Source organism: Fonsecaea nubica, assembly GCF_001646965.1.
Source record: "Fonsecaea nubica strain CBS 269.64 chromosome Unknown Scaff21, whole genome shotgun sequence".
Classification (NCBI taxonomy): domain Eukaryota; kingdom Fungi; phylum Ascomycota; class Eurotiomycetes; order Chaetothyriales; family Herpotrichiellaceae; genus Fonsecaea; species Fonsecaea nubica.
The window spans coordinates 124,474-144,158 of NW_019173694.1; the positions used below are offsets into that span (position 1 = coordinate 124,474).

The window sequence follows — 19,685 nt, forward strand, 5'->3', positions numbered from 1 at the left end:
ATAGGGCACGAGGCTGATCGTCGCATCAACGTTGTTCCGGGAGGAATCCTTGGCAAGAGCTCGGAGCTTCCCTTTGCCCTCGCTGCGCAGTTTCCTCTCCCCCATTGATACCAACACAGAGCTTCAGTTCTTCTCAAACACTCGCCCCCCAGTCAATCATCACCATGGCTTTCGAATGGAAGGCTGCCGGTCTCACGTATGCCGAGTTTCTCATCCCTTTTCTGCCTGGGTCCGACTAACGTTACCAGTTACAACCGATATCTCGCCGTTGCCGCCCGAGTCGTCCGCAGATCGTTGAAAGAAGGACCTAGACTTCAAGCTGAGAAAAGAGGAGAGATGGACTTGAGATTCGCAAAGTGGCAGGTGAGCTCACGCCCTGAACTCGACCAAACCCGTTTCCGACTGACACCGAGAAGAACGGCAAACAAGGCGAAAATCAGAGTCTGAGTGCTGCGAATGCGGGTGCTATGGCCGAACATGCTACTGGGGAGGCAAAATAGAAGGAGAAATCAGCGTCCAGCACGCATCAATGGGAAAAGGAAACTTTCTGAGAGGAGCCAAAAAAATCAGACTTGTACATATTACACCAAAGACTTCACGGTGAAGCTGGAAGCGTGCCCGCAGATGTGCACATGACATTTCCCAAAGCCTGTAAAAAAAATCCCCGTGTCATAATCTTTTCAACTTCGCATCCACACGACCTTGACCTTCGCACTCTAAATGCCCCTCTGCACAACTGATGACTACACGTTGATTGTCTCGCCATTACTTCGATCTTGCCCGGCCTCATTCCGCGCAGTATCGCGTAAATTTTCGCAGTCAACTGGCGCTGCTACAGGAAGGTCTGTCGACTGATGGGCAGTGGGCACATCGTTGTTACTCTTCTCCCATTCCACTAGAAGGGAGCGGCTGTCATGGTTCAATCCCAACTTGTTCACCCCAATGTCCAGATAACTGAAATAACGAGAGAGTTCTGCCGTGCTGCATCGAGTCAGTCTTGAGCTTCTCTTTGTCTCCAACGTGGACTGATCGGTACATAGAACTAGCCGCGGGCAAGCTAGTCAAAGATGAGCACTTCACACTATATGAGGCCGTCAGCGCCTTGGAGGTTTGTCTTCCCTTCTCTAAGGTCCGAAGTAGGCATGACTCTGATCAGGCGCCCAGATCGGTGATCCGAAGATGGACAGTGGGTGTACCGCCTTCGACGCGGAAAGCGATGAGGAGTTCGACCCTGCCAGGAGCGTATCCGCGGAGGAGATAATATGGTTGATGGATCAGTTGATGTATCGCGAGGTAAGCAATTCTGTCTTGAGGTATGGAACGATGGTGTGACTTCCGACAGGTGGCATGGCATATGGGATACCCTCTGTCCCAGACTCTCTTTACATCCATACACATTGAACGACTCCTCTGGCCCCAACCAAAACAATTCTCTGACGTTTGCTTTTGGAGAGATCGTCCCAGTACCAAAGATGTGCCTTCACTGCTACATGCCGTGTTTCAGGCCTATTGTGTTGGCTTGATCAAATCTTGTGACCTAGTTCTCTCAATGGTGGCGAGCCAGCATTTTTACGAGGTAGGGTCCGCAGGAATAGCCGATCTTGTTCCACAGCTGACAATGTGTAGGAGGAGGACTTTGCACCACAGATATACAACCGGCCTCTTCTACATGACTTCTCCGTTGGAGAGGTAATGGACTCGTTGCAGGATGCACGTGCCTTTATACAAAATAGCAACCTCCCGCAGCCCTTGAAAGGAGCATTGACAGACAGGGTGGATGGACGATCTGCTTTCCTGCGGCTACTGCACAGTTGCGAGCTCCTCGAACGACCTACCAACTCAACTCTGGAAAAAACTCTGGCTCTGATCAAGGCAATTGAAGAGACATCCATTCTCGGGCGCCCAACGCCAACTGTTTCTTTCACTTTGAAATTGCAACGGGGTCTGGCAAGCAGTGTGCCTCCAAGACCGATGATAGTTATTGAGAAGGAGAGAGCCTTTTCTTTCTTCCGTCAGCTCCTTACGGACATTATCACGGCATTTCAGTTGCTTGACATAACGTCCAGCAGTGACCTCCTCGTTGCTTATCAGATGTTCATGGCGCAGACGTCGCAACCTGCGGTGTATGCTCGAGCCCTCCTACAGTCCTTCTTGAACATTGACAACGCGGTGCTGGGGCGATATGCCATCAACGACTTCGTCAGTGAGGACATTCACTCCCTTGCACTTCCTACCGCTCTGTCTTTTGGGAGCAGCAACAGCGAAATTGAAGACATTCCAGAGGACCAGCAGATTGATCTCCTCGCTAAAGTGGATCTTTTCCTGAATCGCTGCGGACAGTCATTCCTGAATTTTTTTAGGACATATTGTCTGAACCGCTGTCGGGTAAGGCGCTCAATGTGCCACGCAGCCCTGGAGTGGGATCAGATTCAAGCGGAGGCCGAGGACCTGGACGCGTTTATACAATCGGTCCTGGGTGAGCAGCCCGTTCCTTACCCCAATGGCGAGCAACCCACCTTTTCATACTCCTTCAGCAGTTGGGTATATCACTACAAGCTGATACAACTTCGCACCATCCTTCAGATGGGATTTGAACTTTCCGTGTATGCTCCGCACGAATTTACCGAGATGTACTGGTATCTCTCCTTTCTATCCAAATCGCACCTCTCTCACCTCGAAAGAATCAGCTTCTTTGTGTCCTCGAGTCGACAGCTGGATGCACGCCGGCGAGATGAGGTACAGGTTACTCTGAAGCGATTGTACCACCATTTCACTTGGCTCAAGGCCACAGAGGCTCTCGCAAAAGCTCTGCACCGCGTCTTCGTCATTATCCAACGCCATGGTCACCTTCACAAGCCTTCACCCGCGTACGCATCAGACCGCTTACGGTACGAGCTGAGGATGCGACCGTTTCTCAACCTCTCCATCCCCGAACCCGTCGACTTTGATGTGGCTCAGCAGTCCTGCTCGTTACAGGATCTACCTGATGCGTCTGTCCTCGATCAGGCAACCAATTTGGTACAGACCGCAAGAAAAGCATGGGAAGAAGTTTTGAGGAACGGCTGGGAGTCCACGCCTCCCCGAGTCGCGGATCCCAAATCTGGAACTGGGGCAGCAGGGAGAGTCAAAGCAGTCGCGCCGATAGTAGATGGTGAATGGACACAAGACGTGCGAAACTCTATGAAGTCATGTATAGGCACGGCGATTGCGATAGCTTCACTGAGCAAAGCTCTACAAGCCACGGGCAAAAGTACCACAGGCGGCGGCATCTCGAGTCTGAAGGTGGAAATTCCGCCAGTCGGTGATCGCGATCGCTGGCATGTAGCATGGCCTGTCCCCAAGATTTCCAGCTGAGATTGGAGGCGACCAAGCAATAAATACCATACAATTACAACAGAACACATTCGACGACTCTCGTCATAGATGATTTCTTGGTTGCTGTGAAATTACCATGATTGTGAGAGAGGTGACGGCTCGACGGGTCCGCAGGCTGACCGCATCCACTGGTCGCAGTCTCCAACTTGTCTGGCGAACATTTTTTCCCCCGCAAATATTTATTTCTCACCAAAAGATTTCCACGTCCACAGTCCTGGGCGGTTTCCTACTCCCTCTAACGCTTCGCTCTTTTGTCATGGCGTCTGCATACAAATCAGCACTGCGGTCAGGCGACGCCTCTGACTCCGATGAAAGTGGCTCAGTCTCATCCGCAGGAAGTAGCGCAACCCTGCGCGCTGAATCCTCGAGCGGAGAAGAAAGTGTCCCAGGCAAGAAAAATGTCAACGAACTCTCTCAACTGCCTCGCGAGATCCGGAATCGGGTCCTGATGCTCACTTCTCGTGGCGTCTCATACAGGTATGTTCCGGCAGCTCACGTTCTTTCTATGGCTTGTCGCTAACGTGCGTAGACACCGACATCTTCTCAATGATCTACATTCCTTGCTTCCTCACACGTACAAAGATACAAAACTCGATACTAAATCGTCCAACAACTACAACTCCGCCCTCAACGGCCTGGCAGATCTCCATTCCTGCAATTACGTCTTCTTCTTGGAAGCACGGAAACATGGTCAAGACTTGTATCTGTGGCTCGCGCGTGCGCCCAACGGACCCACTGTCAAATTCAGCGTTACCAATTTACACACAATGGCTGAGCTCGGCTTTGGAGGAAATTGCTTAAAAGGTGGGCGAGGCATCGTTGTCTTTGACAAGAGTTTCGATGAAGAGATCCCGGGCCAGGAGTATCGCTCGCTGTTACGGGAGATGTTTCGTGGTGTCTTCTGTGTTCCCCCAAAGGGTATCCGCGGCATGAAACCATTCGTTGACCGTGTCATTGGTATTTACGGGCTCGACGGAAAGATTTGGATTCGTGTGTACGAGATCCGTGAGTCCGCACCAGACAAGGTCGACAAGGAGCGTGTCCAAGGAGATGACGTCTCTCTGGTTGAGATCGGACCTCGTTTTGTCCTCACACCGGTCGTCATCCAGGAAGGCAGCTTTGGTGGTCCGGTAATATTCGAAAATAAACAGTTCGTGAGCCCTAATGCTCTGCGGGCCGAGACGAGGATGCGCAGGGCCAACAGATACGCGAGTCGAAGAGGTGGTGCGGAAGAGCTGGCTGTCAAGAAGAAAACCCTAAGTCTGAATACAGGAGCGAAGAGAAAGAGATCTGCACTCGACAACGCGAAGCTGTTTGGCTGAGTGAGAGAGTTTGCGACTTTGACAACATACCGGCGACAAGATAAGCTCGCCTCAGACCTCCCACAGTACCTTCTCTGGCATCATCACTGGCACCCTTGCAGAAGGACCAGATCGACAGGATGTGGATAATATGGACGGACTCAGCGAACATATCACAGTACAGTCCCCATGTATCCGGGCTCAGAGCTCTCTCGACTACCATGAGTATTCCCGGCCATTTTTGAAATCTCACGATGCGCCAAAAGCACTCTTCCGGTCGCCACAAACTACCACAAAAATTCAAAATTGCTCTTCGTTTGGCGAGTCAAACTTCTGTCAGAAGTGTGCAATCACAAACATGCACTCCTTGTCGTCCTTGGCCACAGTATTGTCGGGCGCTAGGGGCGTCGAGACTATGTATGTCCCTCCTACAAGAGAACTCCCTCACTACTACACGACTAAACGGAAGAAGGCGACTCGGGAGTTGATGTACGATCTCACAAGGGCTACCAGCCCAGGCAAAAATTGGCGCTGGTGATGCCTTTTGGAAGCCATTCATTTTGGGTTCAGGGAGCGTGAGAGCCGCCCACAAGATTATTGTAAGACATGAATTTCTCCATCAAGCCAAATGCGATGGTTTCCAAATGCAGACGATCCCCAAGAGCACGGATCGAGCCAGCAGCCTCAACAGACCGAGTGATACCTAGTTACGCCTACCCAGCCTGAGCAGACCAGTTCTCCCACGATTGGATTCTGCCAAGCGACTTCATCATTGAGTGCACTTCCGAGGAGATTTTCTGTCGGAAGCACCATTTGCGGGCAGAGGTCGAGGTGTATTCTGACATCTCGTTTGACCGAGTCAAGGTGTCGACTGTCCATGGATCATCTTGATGTAGTGGTCAATTTGAGTTGTACCGACTCACTATTTGAGAAATGTCAGTTTATATTCCTTGGCAGTTTCTCTATCGAAGACTGTCATTGTCTCTTGATTGATACCGACAAGTAAATGTATTCGAGACCTCTTTAGATAAAGTACAACCATGTCAACCGGTGAATGAAGTATCCTTTAGTCTCTGTGTTTGAACTCTACAGTAACTTCGGTGCCGGTTAAATCCGCCCTTTTTGGCCGGAATTTTTTTAAAATGGTGCAAAGAGGTTCGGAAATGGCTTTATTACCATGACGTTGGTGAGGTCGGGCTCGGGTCAAGAGTTATGGCTGCTGGCGACCGGACGTCAGCGGACCAAATCACGGAAATTGGGAATACTGAGGTAAGCGATTCCACAAACGGAGGGGGGTGGAGGGCTAGACTCGAGGATAGTAATCGAATCAGGAAAGCGGCTAGCCCGATTCGGCCATGATCTCGAGTGGGGGCCACGCAGGCAAACCTGGGATACCTACATATGCCTATTGTTCAGTAAGTTTGACTAATTTGACGGCGTGTTTCTGATGGTTCAGATCGCTACCGTACGTACGCCATCATTGACGAGTGATTGTTAAGCAGGTTTCCCCCGACGGCTCAAGAATAGGTGAAGGAGGGGCAGCGACAGCCTCCATGTATATAACCATGGCGGTACAGCATCCGGGAGTAACACACGTGCAATCTTCTTGATAATCTGAAGAGTGGTCTTTTGAGCTCAAGCATAGATTATACAACTTCCCCAAAACAAGCATCTTTGCGCTATCGCCTTTCCCTTTTCCCCCTGAGCAAGCTAGAGTGAAAGCGGCTAACAGAATGCCAATCAAGTCACCGTTGACGATCGTCCTAGGAACAGCCAATGTAAGAACACCAAGGGAAGGTTTGGATCATATGCTCATTGAATATGACTAGGTTGGAGATAGCTCCCGGGACAAAACTGTCCGTTACGATGCACCGAATGAGGTGAACGCTTACCTCGATGCATTCTACGAGCGTGGCGGACGTCAAATTGATACTGCCCGTTCCTACTCGCCAGAGGCCCATGGCTCGTCCGAGGAGAGACTGGGCGCTGTCGAGGCGGGGACGCGATTCTCAATCGCCACCAAGGTTTTGTCCCTGACACCGGGCAGCCACTCGAAGGAAAACATCAAGGAAAACATCGCCGCGTCGTTGTCATTGCTGAAGATACCTAAGATTGATATCGAGTACCTGCACATGCCGGACAGGACCACACCTTTCGAGGAGGCGCTCGCGGCTGTCAACGAAGCATATACACAAGGGAAATTCGAACGCTTCGGTTTGTCTAATTACACAGCGGAGGAGGTGGACAAGGTCGTCCATATTTGTGAAGAAAAGGGTTTCGTCAAGCCGAGCGTGTACCAGGGACAGTACAATCCGATCATCAGAAGCGGGGAGAAGGAACTCTTCCCGGTCTTGCGAAAGCACGGTATCGCCTTCTATGCTTGGAGGTGCGCTTCTCCCTAATGGCCTACAGCGCCGAGATGTTCAGAACTAATATTCAGCCCAGTCCGGCAGCCGGTGGATTTTTCGCAGGAAATCACAAGCATGTGCAACCTGGCGCCCGATATGACTCGTCGGTAAGTTTTTCTCTGTTTCATGGCTATCACCGTGAATGGATTGTCGGATGGATTTGTTCCGACTGACCGGGTATTATAGACTTGGGCTGGTAAAGTCTACGCATCTGTGTATCTGAAACCCAACATCGAAGCCGCCACAGACCGTGCCATCAACCTTGTGACCAAACACGGCATCAACGGCCACGCTGCAGCATTGAGGTGGACCGTGTACCACAGCACGCTCAAACAAGAGTTTGGGGACGCGGTGATTATTGCTGCCTCCAGCGTCGCTCAGCTGAATTCCAACATTGACATGATTGAGCAAGGGCCCCTGCCAGGTGAGGTTGTCGATGCCATGGAGACCCTGTATAAGGAGGTTGAGGGAACAGAGTTCCCCTACCATTTGTAGAGCCTGGGAAGTCAAAGTATTGGCTAGCTAGCTATACTGGCCAGAAAGACATGTTGGGACATCCAAGCATCATAGCATCTTGTACTGTAGAATAAAAGTACTGTGTGCCCACAAGTGAGGGGGAGAAGGAAAGATGTTGTTTCTAAGGTCCAGCCTTGTCTTGACTCATCGGGCTCATCCTAGATCGTGACCGCCAAGCCCCAGACCGCTTTCTTGTTGTCGACTCCAACCTGCGTATAAACATCCTCCCTTGCAACGCTCTGTTCCTTGATTCTTCTTTTTTCCTCTCCTCACCCATCGAGCACGGAATGAGAAAGCGTTGTACTTCCATCTGTCTTCGCCATGATGGAAGCGACGCAGGCTCGCCGCGCTCCACGACAGAGCGGGTTTGGGCGCTTTGACACCTCTCCTTCGCATGTGTACTCGCAGTTGAGACTTGTCTTGGATAACCCCAATGCTGGGGTCTCAATTTGTTGAGACCATCAGAGTGATAGCAGCAGCAGCACCACTGCTGCTCCTTGTATGCCCCAGTCCGCATATATACAGTTCGATTTCCACCAGACACTGTGTGTGACTCCCACCCTGCGGTCGTCCACAGGGCTTGTGCTGACAATCTGGACATAGAATCATAGAATCATGGCACTACATCACCTCGCCCCAGAACTTCTCGTCCGCATTTTCGAATCCCTCTCCTCCGTGTCCGATATTATCAGCCTGTCGCTGACCTGTCACTATTTCTACGACGTCCTCCCCAAATCGCAAAAGCTGGCACTCTTCTTCACCACAATAGATGAAACAGACGGACCAGTCGAAGATATCATACAACTCTTGACCCAGAACAACAATCAAATGCTGCATACTCGGCGATCCCCGCCTCTATCTTTTGCCTTGCTCTCGCAAGTCACGGCTGTTGCTCGCGTGGCACAGCGCTACCTCGATCTGTTCCCCGGCTTCAAGTGGCTGGAAGCTGACAGCGTCAACCGCCGAGTCTTAGACCGCCGCGAAGCTCGTCGACTACGTCGAGCGGTCTATCGGCTGTGGAGCTATGCCAAAGCCTTTCACCAATTTCCTTATCGCACCACACGCACCGACGCAACAGCCACCGCCGAGCGACTGCAGCTTCTGCGGACCTGGTCGAACGACGAACTCTTTGAGCTGGAGGATTTCCGCGGTTTTCTCGAACAATTGCTTGCCACTGAAATCTGCCCTACCGACGGAGAGGTGTATTCGCGGATTCCCGAAGATGCACAAAAGTTCCATCTGTCGCTACAGTACCCTTTCCTTCGTCCCGTCTCATCCATTCCACAAGCATACGACGATCTTTTCCACAGTTCCCGTAACTCGGATTGTGATTTGCACAAGCCGACTGTCCAGGAACTTCGGATCAGGCATATGCAAGGATGGGGTAGTGACCTGCAGAATTTCTATCTGATCCAGTCGTTCTTGAAATTCACACCGGCGCAGATTTTGTGGCTGTTCGACAATGCAGTGTGTCGCGCGGACGTGGAACGGTTCATCGAGCAACAGACCCACGATCCGTGCTTCTTTGACAGTGGATCCATGTTTTTCCAAGACTGGGTCACAGTATTGCATACACGAGGCGTCGATGTGCAACAAGCACGCGAAGCCATCTGGCAGGAGAAGGCGGGGGTCGTAGTCACTGCAAGCGACCTCTGAAAGAACAGGGAAAAGAATGCCATATATCTCCAATATTACGAGAAGAATCAATTTGTTCAATCAGACAACAAGTCTTCAATGCTACAAAGTTCATATAAAGCTGGTATACGAGATTGACAGAGATCTTTCCAACCCGCCTCTCCGTATAATGACTAGCTCTGGCGTAATACATGACCAACTTTCTGACATCAATCGTCCCTCGGATCGTGAAATTTCCCAGTGAACACTTTGTCACGGGTACAGCGTCGTTCTTTGCACGTTGCCAGTGATGGCAATTGTTACCGCCTGCCATCTAAAGCCTGGCTCGACCCGTTTGCTCCGGGGTCGAAAACTCAAACCCAGGATATCCGTCGCTGATTTCCTTGTCGCAGATGGCGAAATAGGGCGCAACGCCACCGAACCAGAACAACGGCCGCACCGTCTTGCCCTCGAGATTCGCGCCGACGTACCACGAGCGGGTTTCCTTTGCGCCCTCGGGTAGGACCGTGGCGTTGAAGACGGCTTCCACCTGCTCGGTCCAGTGCCTCGCCGAGTCCTCCTTTGTTTCGATCCGCTCGTAGCCATGCGACCGCATAAAGGAGAGCGTCTTGCCGATCCAGTCGACGGTGTTGTCGATGATGATTGGGATGTTCGCAAACGGTGCCTGGGGCCCGGACACCATGAACAGGTTAGGGAAGCCCGGCGTGGTGATACCGTAGGCGGTCGCCATGTCCTTGTTCAACTGCTCCGCGAGCTGCTGGTGCTGGTTGCCGCGCAGGTCGATCTGCGCCAGCGTCCCGGTGATGGCGTCGAAGCCCACGGCGAAGATGATCATGTCGAATTCAAACTCCTTTGTGCCGGTGCGCAGGCCAGTTGGAGTGATCTCCTGGATCGGGTCGTTCTTGACATCAACCAGGTGCACGTTGTCGCGGTTGAAGGTCTCGTAGTAGAAATGGCCAAGGGGAGGCCGCTTCGACAGAATCGTGTAATGCGGACACAGCAGCTCCGCGGTTTCTTTGTCCTTGACAATCGATCGAATCTTGTTGCGGACAAACTCGGCTGCCATTTCGTTACATTTGGCATCGGTCAGCATGTCGGCAAACGTCTCGAAGATGAATCGAAATCCACCAATTTCCCAGCCGTAATCCAGCACCCTCTGCATCTCGGCCTCGGTCGCCAGATCGGTGGACTTGAGCGTGGCGTCGACAAAGTCCATCCCGAAACTTTGCTTTCTGGCCCGGTTCACCACCGTTTCATATTCACGTCTCAGAGCGACCTGCTGATCCTGGGTAAGTGGATAATTGCGCGATGGGAGCACATAATTGGGCGTGCGTTGGAAGACCGTCAGAGATTTGGCGTTGTGCGCGACAATGGGAATGACCTGGACCGCGGTGGCGCCGGTGCCCACGACAGCCACACGTTTGCCCGTGAAGTCGACTTTGTGTTTCGGCCAGAGCCCCGTCTGGTACCATTCGCCCTTGAACGATTCGAGCCCGGGGAAAGGAGGCTTCAGTGGAGTGGCGAGGGGCCCCGTCGCGGTCACCAAGTAGGTGGAAGTGTATGTGTCGCCCTTTGATGTTGTGACCCTCCACACGTTCTTGGCCTCATCCCAATGAGCTGCCGTGACCTTTGTGTTGAATTCGATCTGCTTGCGGAGACCGAGATGGTCGGTGACTCGGTTGAGATAAACCTCCACCTCGGGCTGGGTGGGAAAGCGCTCCTTCCAGTCCCAGTCCAGGCCCAACTCTTCCAAGAAGGTGATGATATACACCCAGCTTTCGCTGTCTGTCCTGGCCCCAGGGTACCTGTTCCAGTACCACGTGCCACCGACCCCGGATCCTGCTTCGAATGCTTTGGCGGACAGGCCACGTTTGCCCAGTTCGTGCAGCATGCGGATGCCACCAAACCCTGCGCCGATCACCAGCACATCGTAGTCGACACCCGCGTCACCTGCCGTCTCAGTGGAGATCGTATCGGCTGCTGCCATGATTCTTGTTCTACAGTAGCAAAAAGATGCCTGGACAGAAGCGTCAAAAGTCAGGGTCAGTCTCCTGCGTATAATGGCAGAAATGTGTGGATTTCAGATACCTGACTCGCCTGGGAGCACCGAATTTAACTGAATCGTCCCAACAGCGGTCACAGCCGAGGATAAATACAGCCATTGCGGAGTAAATCCCATCACCCGGGGCAGGGGGTGTCCTATTGCTCAGTGGTATAGCCTTGCCTCCATCCGGGGGGGGGATACTCATGTTGCTCCACTTCCCCGCACTTCTCTCGCCGACTCCATCAAGACTAGTTGGTGTGAAAGGACCGTGCTGACAAACATTCCGCTCAGAACAGGGGCCAGACACGCCAGGTTACATGACAAAACATGACTCAGGCGAGGCAAGAAGAAGGCTCGCCGGAATGACTTGGCGGGATAGGGCATCCCCTTGCAGGAGGAGGGAAGCCTGAGGGAGGACAAGGGCGCATGTTCCAAAGAACTCGGTAAAGAGAATGGTGGCCGGGTGGTCCAACCCCGCAACAACGGGTGTCTCGGTCTCCATCTGTCTCGGGGAGGGGGCCAGATAGAGAAGCTTTCGAGGGGGAAAGCATCTGGTGGCATGGCGTATCCTGACGGCTGACAAGTCTGGGTCATTGGTGAACTTGATAGAGATATGTCCGGTATGTCCGCTCCGAGCTTGGCGTAGATCAGCCTCTCATTCCTCTTGGCACAGGCATGCGCGTTTCCGCTCCTCCTCTCGCTAGGAGGTCAGCGGAAGAAAGCAGTCAGCAATCATGTTACAGGACGTGTGCCCGACAGCAATAATCGGATGGTCAGTCTCACTGTGAACAGAGCTGAGTCATCGGCCACACCACTCGCAGGTGGTATGTACGGAAAAGGTCACAGCGGCGGAAAGCCTGACATCCATATCTGGCGGGTTGCATAGGCAGAAGACGACGTCGCTAGAGTGTGCTGAGCTGAGAAGCTGACGCAACCCTTCTTCTTACGTACCTGGCCTGACTTGTCGAGATCGACCGTTTCCATGGCACTGCCACCTCGAAAAGCAGGCTGAGTCGGAGGGCACGCATTCCTTACAGATCGTCCATGGCCTCACGTAGCCCAGAGATCGGAGGAATCCATTCCAACCTTCAGTCGTGAGCGTGGCGAACGTCTGAAGGACCAAGCTCACCAACAGTGGACCAAGCCCACATCCACCGGGCATGGGGTAAACCAGGAGTCGCTGTTGTGCAACATCAAAATTCGGAGCGCGGTTGCAACGGAAGAAATGTGCCTGAGATGGCTTGCACTCCTCCCAGGAATATCGTTGACCACGGCCGACGCTGGCAACATTGAAAGTTCGTTGGATCACAGCTCGGCATTTCGGTTCCTTTGCGGCTACGGGGATGTTGTGCTAACGTTAAACAACCATTCATCTCTACCGAGTACACTTCGAGCAGACCAATTCTGCCGCTTCAGTATCTTTGTATCATCTTGCGACATGTCACTCCCCGTGAAACGCGAAGAGTACGAATGGAAACCTTGAGAGGTAGTCTTCAGATTACAGAACAGAGCAAAAAAATGCAACTGTCCCGTGTGACCCAAACCACTGTAGCCCACCGACGAACCGTATGAATCATGATCACATTCAATCCATCGTCACCCAGGTCATGCGCAAGTATGAAAACGCCGAGCTCCTGATAATCACTGATGTTTGTACTGATATATTTAACAGCACTTGTTGCCTTTGGCATCTGGAGCACCCGAAGGGGTCATGTCGATCTTCACACCGCCAGTTGGTGCCTGCGCTGCATCGCCACTGTCGAGGGCTTTACTCGAAACGATGCGGTAGATTTCTTCCTAACAGTCAGCACCTGCCGTCAGAGCCTTGCTACCGGACCTTACCTGTCAGGATATTCTGGAACGCCAGTTCAACGTTGCTGGCATCCAGCGCAGAGGTCTCAATGAAGGAGAGATTGTTTTCACCTGCGACCAGATCAGTGGGATGGACTCAGCCACGGAACCGAAAGGACACCCACTGGCAAATTGTTTGGCTTCTTCTGTAGGGACAGCCCGTAGGTGCCGTAGATCACTCTTATTCCCGACCAGCATTATGACAATGTTGGCATCCGCATGATCCCGCAGCTCTTTCAACCATCTCGTAACATTGTCATAGGTTTGATGCTTGCTGATATCGTAGACGAGGAGGGCGCCGACTGCTCCTCGGTAGTAGGCAGACGTGATGGCACGATATCTCTCCTGTCCTGCGGTATCCCAAATTTGTGCCTTGATGGTCTTTGTATCAACTTGGATGGATCTGGTTGCAAACTCGACACCGATGGTGGATTTCGAGTCAAGGTTGAATTCGTTGCGAGTGAAACGACTCAGCAAGTTCGATTTACCGACGCCTGAGTCTCCGATCAGAACGACCTTGAAGAGAAAGTCGTACTCGTCGTTGGCCATGATCAGCGGTGTTTGGGGCGACCCGCGATCAGACACTAAAAGATCAAGGGCTGTAATGGAAGACTCAGTCGTGTTCAGTACGAGATTGACGCACTGACAGGCGATTGAGACTCTTGTTATCGGCCTTGAATCCGACTGAAAGTGGTGTTATTGAGGCCCACACGGAAGTTGAATGATGGGTTGGGAGGACAATCAACAGGGCGCAGCCTGGAACTTATCTTGGCAAGCACGTGATCAGGCATGTAATCTGTCAGTCTGTCCACCTCGCCATCCGCACACACCATCAACGCTACTAATAACGCTACTTCACTGTGGTCCCGATCGTTCCTGGCTCCATCTCCGCTCGACACTCTAGACTGACGCTGAAATGGTCATGAAAGTATCTGCTAATTTTCGCTGGCTAGGAAAACCCATCATCGTGTTTTGCACAGGTCTCTGCTCAGAATTGCATGACTGACTTATAGTCCAAAATTCATATAGATTGACATACTGTCGCATTTCAGCGCCGCGGACGGTAGGTCAAGATGTTCGCTGCCAGCGATGGTGTAACCACAACGGTTGAGGAGCCAGAGTACATAGTCGAGAGGATTCTCTGCCAGGACGACCGAAAAGGCAAACCTCTATATCTCGTCAAATGGGAAGGGTATGGTGACGAGGAATGCACTTGGGAACCCGCCGAACATTTTTCGGACCGGAGAACCTTGGACGAATGGGAGCGCCAGCGCGCGGCTCAAGATTTCCTGGACGATGAAGAGCTTGCAATGGTTCAAGCGCGAATGAAGGCTTTTCAAGAAGCAACAGCGCGAAAGAAGCGACAGGAGGCACTGAGGCGTTTGTCCAAGCGGACTTTATCCAGACGATCACCCAGTCGGCCGCCAAAATCTGAGTCGCCAGAGTCTCCATCTTCAGCGAAAAGATCACGGCCGTCTCATCCGAACCCCGCAGACCAACCGGGACGCAAGCGACCACGAACATCTCGTTCGCCAACTATCAAGGAGGAAGCTCCACAGGGCTCCGAAGTGGTACATGCGACTACTGCGCAGCGGCCACATCCACAAAATTCTACAGAGAACAACGCAGCCTCCGCCCAGCCAACATCAAGCCAAGAAGAAGCAGCCATACCTCTAGCAACACCGGGCGACTTAAGAAGTACCAATACGCCTTCTTCTCCCCTGGCGCTGGCGCATGGCGACACTGTACCACACCGAAATTCCGAGGTATACTGGACCGAAGCACATGTTCAGACTAGTCAAGCAGCACCTAATAAGATAAATACAATTGTCAACCCAACCCTCAGACCCAAACACAATAAGCAAGGAGGATCAAATACAATGAATGTTAGGAAGAAGCTAGGCGATACCCATGCAACACCATTAGCGGCAAATGCGGAACACGGCAAGGCAGGGCAGAGGTTCAAAAGTCTGAGACACCAGAATAATTATACCAAAGTGGCACGCCGAGAACGTGCACCAGACATCTCTAAGCTCGATCTCAGAGAAGCTGATGCATGGCCCCTACCCGGACGAACTGAACTCTCATTGAAAATTCAAGATGATGCTCCAAGATATAAACGGGATGATTCACCTCTTTTTCTTCCAGAGGACAATAACGCTGAGCTGCCTCAGGCCGAAGATCAGCAGACGAGGAAAGGGAATCCTACGAGCCCCAATCAATACCTGCCCAGCGGTCAACCACTACAGGCCATGGCAGCGTCACCTAGCAGTCCAACGGCACCCTCGAGACCGGAGAATCCTGATGTGAATCAGGGTTCGTCCAGGCAGTCTCGAGAAGACATCTTGACTGAGACGCAAGCTTCCAGTGTCAGGACCAAGTCACGCGGTTTGACACCGCCTGGGCCGTCAACGAACGCATTTGCAGAGAGACGGCCGTCACCGTCACGACTTCGCACAAATTGTGCAAACTCTTCTCAGGCGGTTAGGTCTGATGTCCCGGTTAAGGCCCCAACGTCCATCAGCATGTCAACGGTTCAGCAACAATCCCAGGATGTTTCTTACAACTATGGTCCTCCCAAAAAGCCCATGACTTCCAGCCTTCGCCGAACACCCTCAAGAGGCACCGATCACGGAACGATGTCCGAATTTGAGATATCCCTTCGTTTTGGAAAACATGTTGTGGGTGTTGTGAGTTTGGTTGGGATGCCGGGGTGGTTGATTAACAAACTTCGCAAACTTCGGGATGGCTCAAGACACTGGCAGGAACACTTGACCATGGAGTTCAAGAACAAGTTCGTTATGAAGGCACAAGGTTTTTCTGACTTTTCTAGAAATGTACGTAAGTTACTCTGTCATTGAACTGTTCCCCATACTAACACTCGAAGCTGCACCGGAAACAACATGGGACATTCTCGATCCGGGGTGATGGTGCGAAACAACGAGACATAGAACAGCTAGGCAAGCATTTGAAGGACAACGACTTGGTCGCCGTCTGGGAATATCCTACACCTCAGGATACCCTTATCCTGATTCTGTACTCGAATCCACCTCCTATATGGGCAGGTATTAGCGAAGGGCCCGTCGGCGAGTCTGCATCCCCTCTGAAAGTGGTTGTGCGAAATAAGCAAGCTGGATTCTTTATGGAGACCGGTTCAGCAAGAACCGAGTATGTCCCACGCTTGAATGCCGAACGAGATACAAATTTGCCAATAGACAGGCCCAAATCCTCACAGCCTGCACTTCGACTCTCCACAAGAGAGAATGCAGGAGTGGACACACAGACGCCAGCGGAACAGGTCGTGTCAACAACAACAACGCCGACGACAACGCCGGCAAAGGAGCATACAGGTTTGGTGGATTCTTATGTACAGAGCCCAGTCAAGGCTCCAATGCCGGCACCGAATTCAGCAACACCAACGCGAAGGGAAGGTGAAAGTCCCGCGCAAGACACATCTGTACATCTGGAAGGAAACGCTCTCATCAAACCCGCACCAGGGCGACTGTCGTTTCAGGCGGATTTAGCAAAGTTGTTTGGCGACGTTGACTTGAAGAGATTTGGGAGCAAAGCACGGGTAATGATCTGCTTTGGGGAATCGAACCCGGTCGAAGCCGAAGCTGTCAAGCAATGGCTACAGCTACATTTGAATCCGCGTCGGATTTTTATTGACACAGCGAAGGACGACTGGGAGGAGTTTCGGGTTGGCCTTTCCGACGAGATTGCCGCTATACTATTCCACGAGCGGCACAGAGTATATTGCGATCTTTTCGAGTTCTTCAAAGTTCTCCGACATCCATATTTTTTCTGTCATGAGCTCTCGTTCTCGTTCCCATTGCCAGGCCTCCAACTGGAAAACCCCGAAGCCGACCAGCGAAGTCCTCTGAGGAGGCTCTTCCCACGAGGAACAGCTTTGTGTATCACCGAAGACGCCTTGATTTGCCATCCGAAAGAGGTGTCGTGGGTAATGCGCTGGTTCGAAGTGCAATCAGGGAACAGACGGTCAAGTTGGAAGCTCGGCTTACCCCCAGACATTTCTGGCTGGCTCTTGCGGAAGGCAAACGAAAACCCTGGGCCTAAATCGAAGTAGTTGATTCCCCTCTTGCTAACCATTCGCGGTGCTGACCTTCTCTAGTTATGCTGGCATCATTGGATCCGTGAATCGACTAAACTTGCGATCCTTGCACGCATCATGGAACAGCCACATTCCCAACCCTGATGAATTTACTCATTCTCAACCCTGGGACCGGAGTTCCGAACTCATCCAGTCACCGTCGGCATTACCCGCCTCTGGGACGTGGAACGACGCTGAGTTCGATAGAGAGTCCTTGAAGGCGCGGGACAAGCTGCTACTAGAATGGTTTGTCGCGTGGGCAGCAGGGAATTCCCATAATCTTCGTCACTTCATATTTCTGGATTCGACGCGTCACAACAACAAAACAGAAAATCGTTCGTGGCACATTGACTTCCGAGACATCAAATCGTTTGTCACGGAAGAAGATGCGCGCTTGCAGGAAGAGAAGAAGCGAGCAGAGCAGAAGAAGCGAGAAGACGAGAGGTTGCGAGAGAGCGAGAAGAGACAGGCTTCAGTTTCCTTCTGAATCCCAAGGTTTTCGTGGGAGGAGCCGGGCCTATCATCCCTTGCTCCAACAAGTATTTGCCATGAATGCGTCCTTGCATCCTATGCCGCATCCTTGCTAGCCAGAGAGCTGTGCCATCGCGGGACTCGGGTTGAGAGCAAGGTAAGGAAGACATCGGTCAGAAAAGGCGTCCTGGGTTGTCCGTCATATCTATTGTCTCGCATGGTCGATCGTGTATGCGATCAGTCTAGGTGATTTGGGAGCAAGCAGCCGCACGACTTTTGGGATGCCATGTACTTTTATGGCGCACCCAGCGGGGAAAAGACCCAAAAAGCGTTGGATTCTGGAATGGGGATTATGAAGTTACGACTTTTTTTTTTCTAATTCAATGACATTAACGGCCGTCCAAAATCTGGGCTTTCTGTTCGTTTTTCGGATGCATGCCACTTCCAATTATCGTAGATTTCCTGTGTGACTGACATCCTCTCCCCTTTTTGTATATAGTGGTCCTCCGGCTTAGAGATACCCATTCCCAGCTGTCTGTTAGCCAGCTACACAAGAGAAAGGAGAAGTCATGAGGATGGTAAAATGTTTTCAACATCAAACACGTTGATGCTATGTATCTTCGAGCTGATACTGAGAATTTCTCGCAATCAGCGACTTATAGTAATCCACCAAGACCTCTGGTTTCGGTACGATGCGCCACTCCATTCTGGTGAGAAACTCGAGTTCGAGCAGCGCAAGTTCCTTCATACTCACACCTCCCACCCGGGCATAAGTCTTGTTGGTCCAGAAAGAGTCGCTCAGGCCTTTGCTCGCGACTGTGGCGCTTGTGATGAGGAATCGATGTACGGTGAGGGAACTGATGGTGAAAGCCGGATAAAGCGCACATAGGCGGTCGATATAGTAGACGACGCTCAGCAATATAGGAGGAGATAAAGTAGCGTGAGTGGTCAATCGTTGGAGATAGTCCAGAACCGAGATGCCCGGAGGGGCTCGTGAATGAAACCGGGTGAGCTGGCCTTCTCGTAGCGGAATTGCGTCGTTGTAGCGAATGAGCTCCATGAGCATTGAAGATATCAACACCACCAAATCCCGCGTGTTACAAGTCTCATATCGCAGTGGCATGATTCGCACAGGTGGGGCATCCGGACGTGCCTTTTTCACTGGAGATTGTTGTGCGCTCTGCGTCTCTTCTGACTCGGGTCCGTTTGCGTGGATTTCAGGTTCAGGAGGGGGTTCAGCGGCCACCCTCTTGGTCTGGCCTGAATTTGTCCCGCTCTCCGACTTGGGGAGATTCACAGCAGTGCCATCACGTCTCTTCGCGGCCGAGGGGAGGGGAGCTGTCTTGGGTGGTTGGTCCTCGCCTTCGGATAGTTGCAGGCCTGCAATGGTACTGGTTGGGGTCTTTTCAGCTTTCTGTTCGTTTGGAGGTGAGTATTGTGTAGCGGCATCGACCATCTTCACGCGGGGCTGAGGCCGAGGAGAGTATTTGTAGCGATCGAGAGACCGCGTGCTGGGTATCCTGCGGGGCTTGGGAAAGTCCAGATCGTAGGAGGGAGGGCGTTTTCGGGTGGTATTGGCCTGTTCGACGGTGGCAGTTCGAGGGTGGGCAGGCTTGATCATCGAGTGATCATGCTGTGATCGACTCGAGGAGGAGTAGACACTAACACCCGAGTCGCGGGCGGTCGTCGGTGGGAGATTAGGGGATGGGGATGTTGCTAGCATATTCAAAGAAGCTCAACATCGGAAGGGGAGCCCGTCGCTGCGAGCTGTTGTTCATGTGCGTATGATGTATCGCATGGGGTTGGCCACCAGAAGTCAGTCAAGAGTGCGGCGGTGGCGGCGAGGGTGCCGAGAGCAGAGGAGGCTGCGAGAAACAATGGGCGTCGGAATCGAGAGTCTGGGAGCGCATGAGGCCAAAGTAGAAAACTTTTAAATAATCATATAGCTTGAGAATACGTCTATTTCGGGGTGG

At 52.1% G+C, this 19,685-nt stretch overlaps 8 protein-coding genes across 8 annotated transcripts; 5 read left to right on the forward strand and 3 right to left on the reverse strand.

Annotated features, from left to right (window-relative positions):
• Positions 1–914: 914 nt before the first annotated feature.
• Positions 915–3,354, forward strand: AYO20_04141 (hypothetical protein; the record flags this gene model as incomplete). The annotated part of the gene is made up of 4 exons (XM_022642440.1): positions 915–990; positions 1,041–1,108; positions 1,165–1,293; positions 1,627–3,354. The coding sequence occupies 4 exons, from the start codon at positions 915–917 to the stop codon at positions 3,352–3,354; spliced, it is 2,001 nt and encodes a 666-aa protein (XP_022501537.1).
• A 277-nt stretch (positions 3,355–3,631) lies between these two features.
• AYO20_04142 (hypothetical protein) lies at positions 3,632–4,697 on the forward strand (the record flags this gene model as incomplete). The annotated part of the gene is made up of 2 exons (XM_022642441.1): positions 3,632–3,852; positions 3,905–4,697. The coding sequence occupies 2 exons, from the start codon at positions 3,632–3,634 to the stop codon at positions 4,695–4,697; spliced, it is 1,014 nt and encodes a 337-aa protein (XP_022501538.1).
• Positions 4,698–6,409: 1,712 nt separating this feature from the next.
• On the forward strand, positions 6,410–7,579 carry AYO20_04143 (hypothetical protein; the record flags this gene model as incomplete). The annotated part of the gene is made up of 4 exons (XM_022642442.1): positions 6,410–6,454; positions 6,506–7,062; positions 7,122–7,191; positions 7,271–7,579. The coding sequence occupies 4 exons, from the start codon at positions 6,410–6,412 to the stop codon at positions 7,577–7,579; spliced, it is 981 nt and encodes a 326-aa protein (XP_022501539.1).
• Positions 7,580–8,215: 636 nt separating this feature from the next.
• On the forward strand, positions 8,216–9,256 carry AYO20_04144 (hypothetical protein; the record flags this gene model as incomplete). Its single annotated transcript, XM_022642443.1, has 1 exon — positions 8,216–9,256. The coding sequence occupies one exon, from the start codon at positions 8,216–8,218 to the stop codon at positions 9,254–9,256; it is 1,041 nt and encodes a 346-aa protein (XP_022501540.1).
• Positions 9,257–9,548: 292 nt separating this feature from the next.
• AYO20_04145 (hypothetical protein) lies at positions 9,549–11,222 on the reverse strand (the record flags this gene model as incomplete). The annotated part of the gene is made up of 1 exon (XM_022642444.1): positions 9,549–11,222. The coding sequence occupies one exon, from the start codon at positions 11,220–11,222 to the stop codon at positions 9,549–9,551; it is 1,674 nt and encodes a 557-aa protein (XP_022501541.1).
• Positions 11,223–12,944: 1,722 nt separating this feature from the next.
• On the reverse strand, positions 12,945–13,679 carry AYO20_04146 (hypothetical protein; the record flags this gene model as incomplete). Its single annotated transcript, XM_022642445.1, has 3 exons — positions 12,945–13,072; positions 13,122–13,202; positions 13,256–13,679. The coding sequence occupies 3 exons, from the start codon at positions 13,677–13,679 to the stop codon at positions 12,945–12,947; spliced, it is 633 nt and encodes a 210-aa protein (XP_022501542.1).
• A 524-nt stretch (positions 13,680–14,203) lies between these two features.
• AYO20_04147 (hypothetical protein) lies at positions 14,204–17,728 on the forward strand (the record flags this gene model as incomplete). The annotated part of the gene is made up of 4 exons (XM_022642446.1): positions 14,204–15,820; positions 15,896–15,967; positions 16,018–17,213; positions 17,263–17,728. The coding sequence occupies 4 exons, from the start codon at positions 14,204–14,206 to the stop codon at positions 17,726–17,728; spliced, it is 3,351 nt and encodes a 1,116-aa protein (XP_022501543.1).
• A 594-nt stretch (positions 17,729–18,322) lies between these two features.
• Positions 18,323–19,435, reverse strand: AYO20_04148 (hypothetical protein; the record flags this gene model as incomplete). Its single annotated transcript, XM_022642447.1, has 1 exon — positions 18,323–19,435. The coding sequence occupies one exon, from the start codon at positions 19,433–19,435 to the stop codon at positions 18,323–18,325; it is 1,113 nt and encodes a 370-aa protein (XP_022501544.1).
• Between the last annotated feature and the right edge of the window lie 250 nt (positions 19,436–19,685).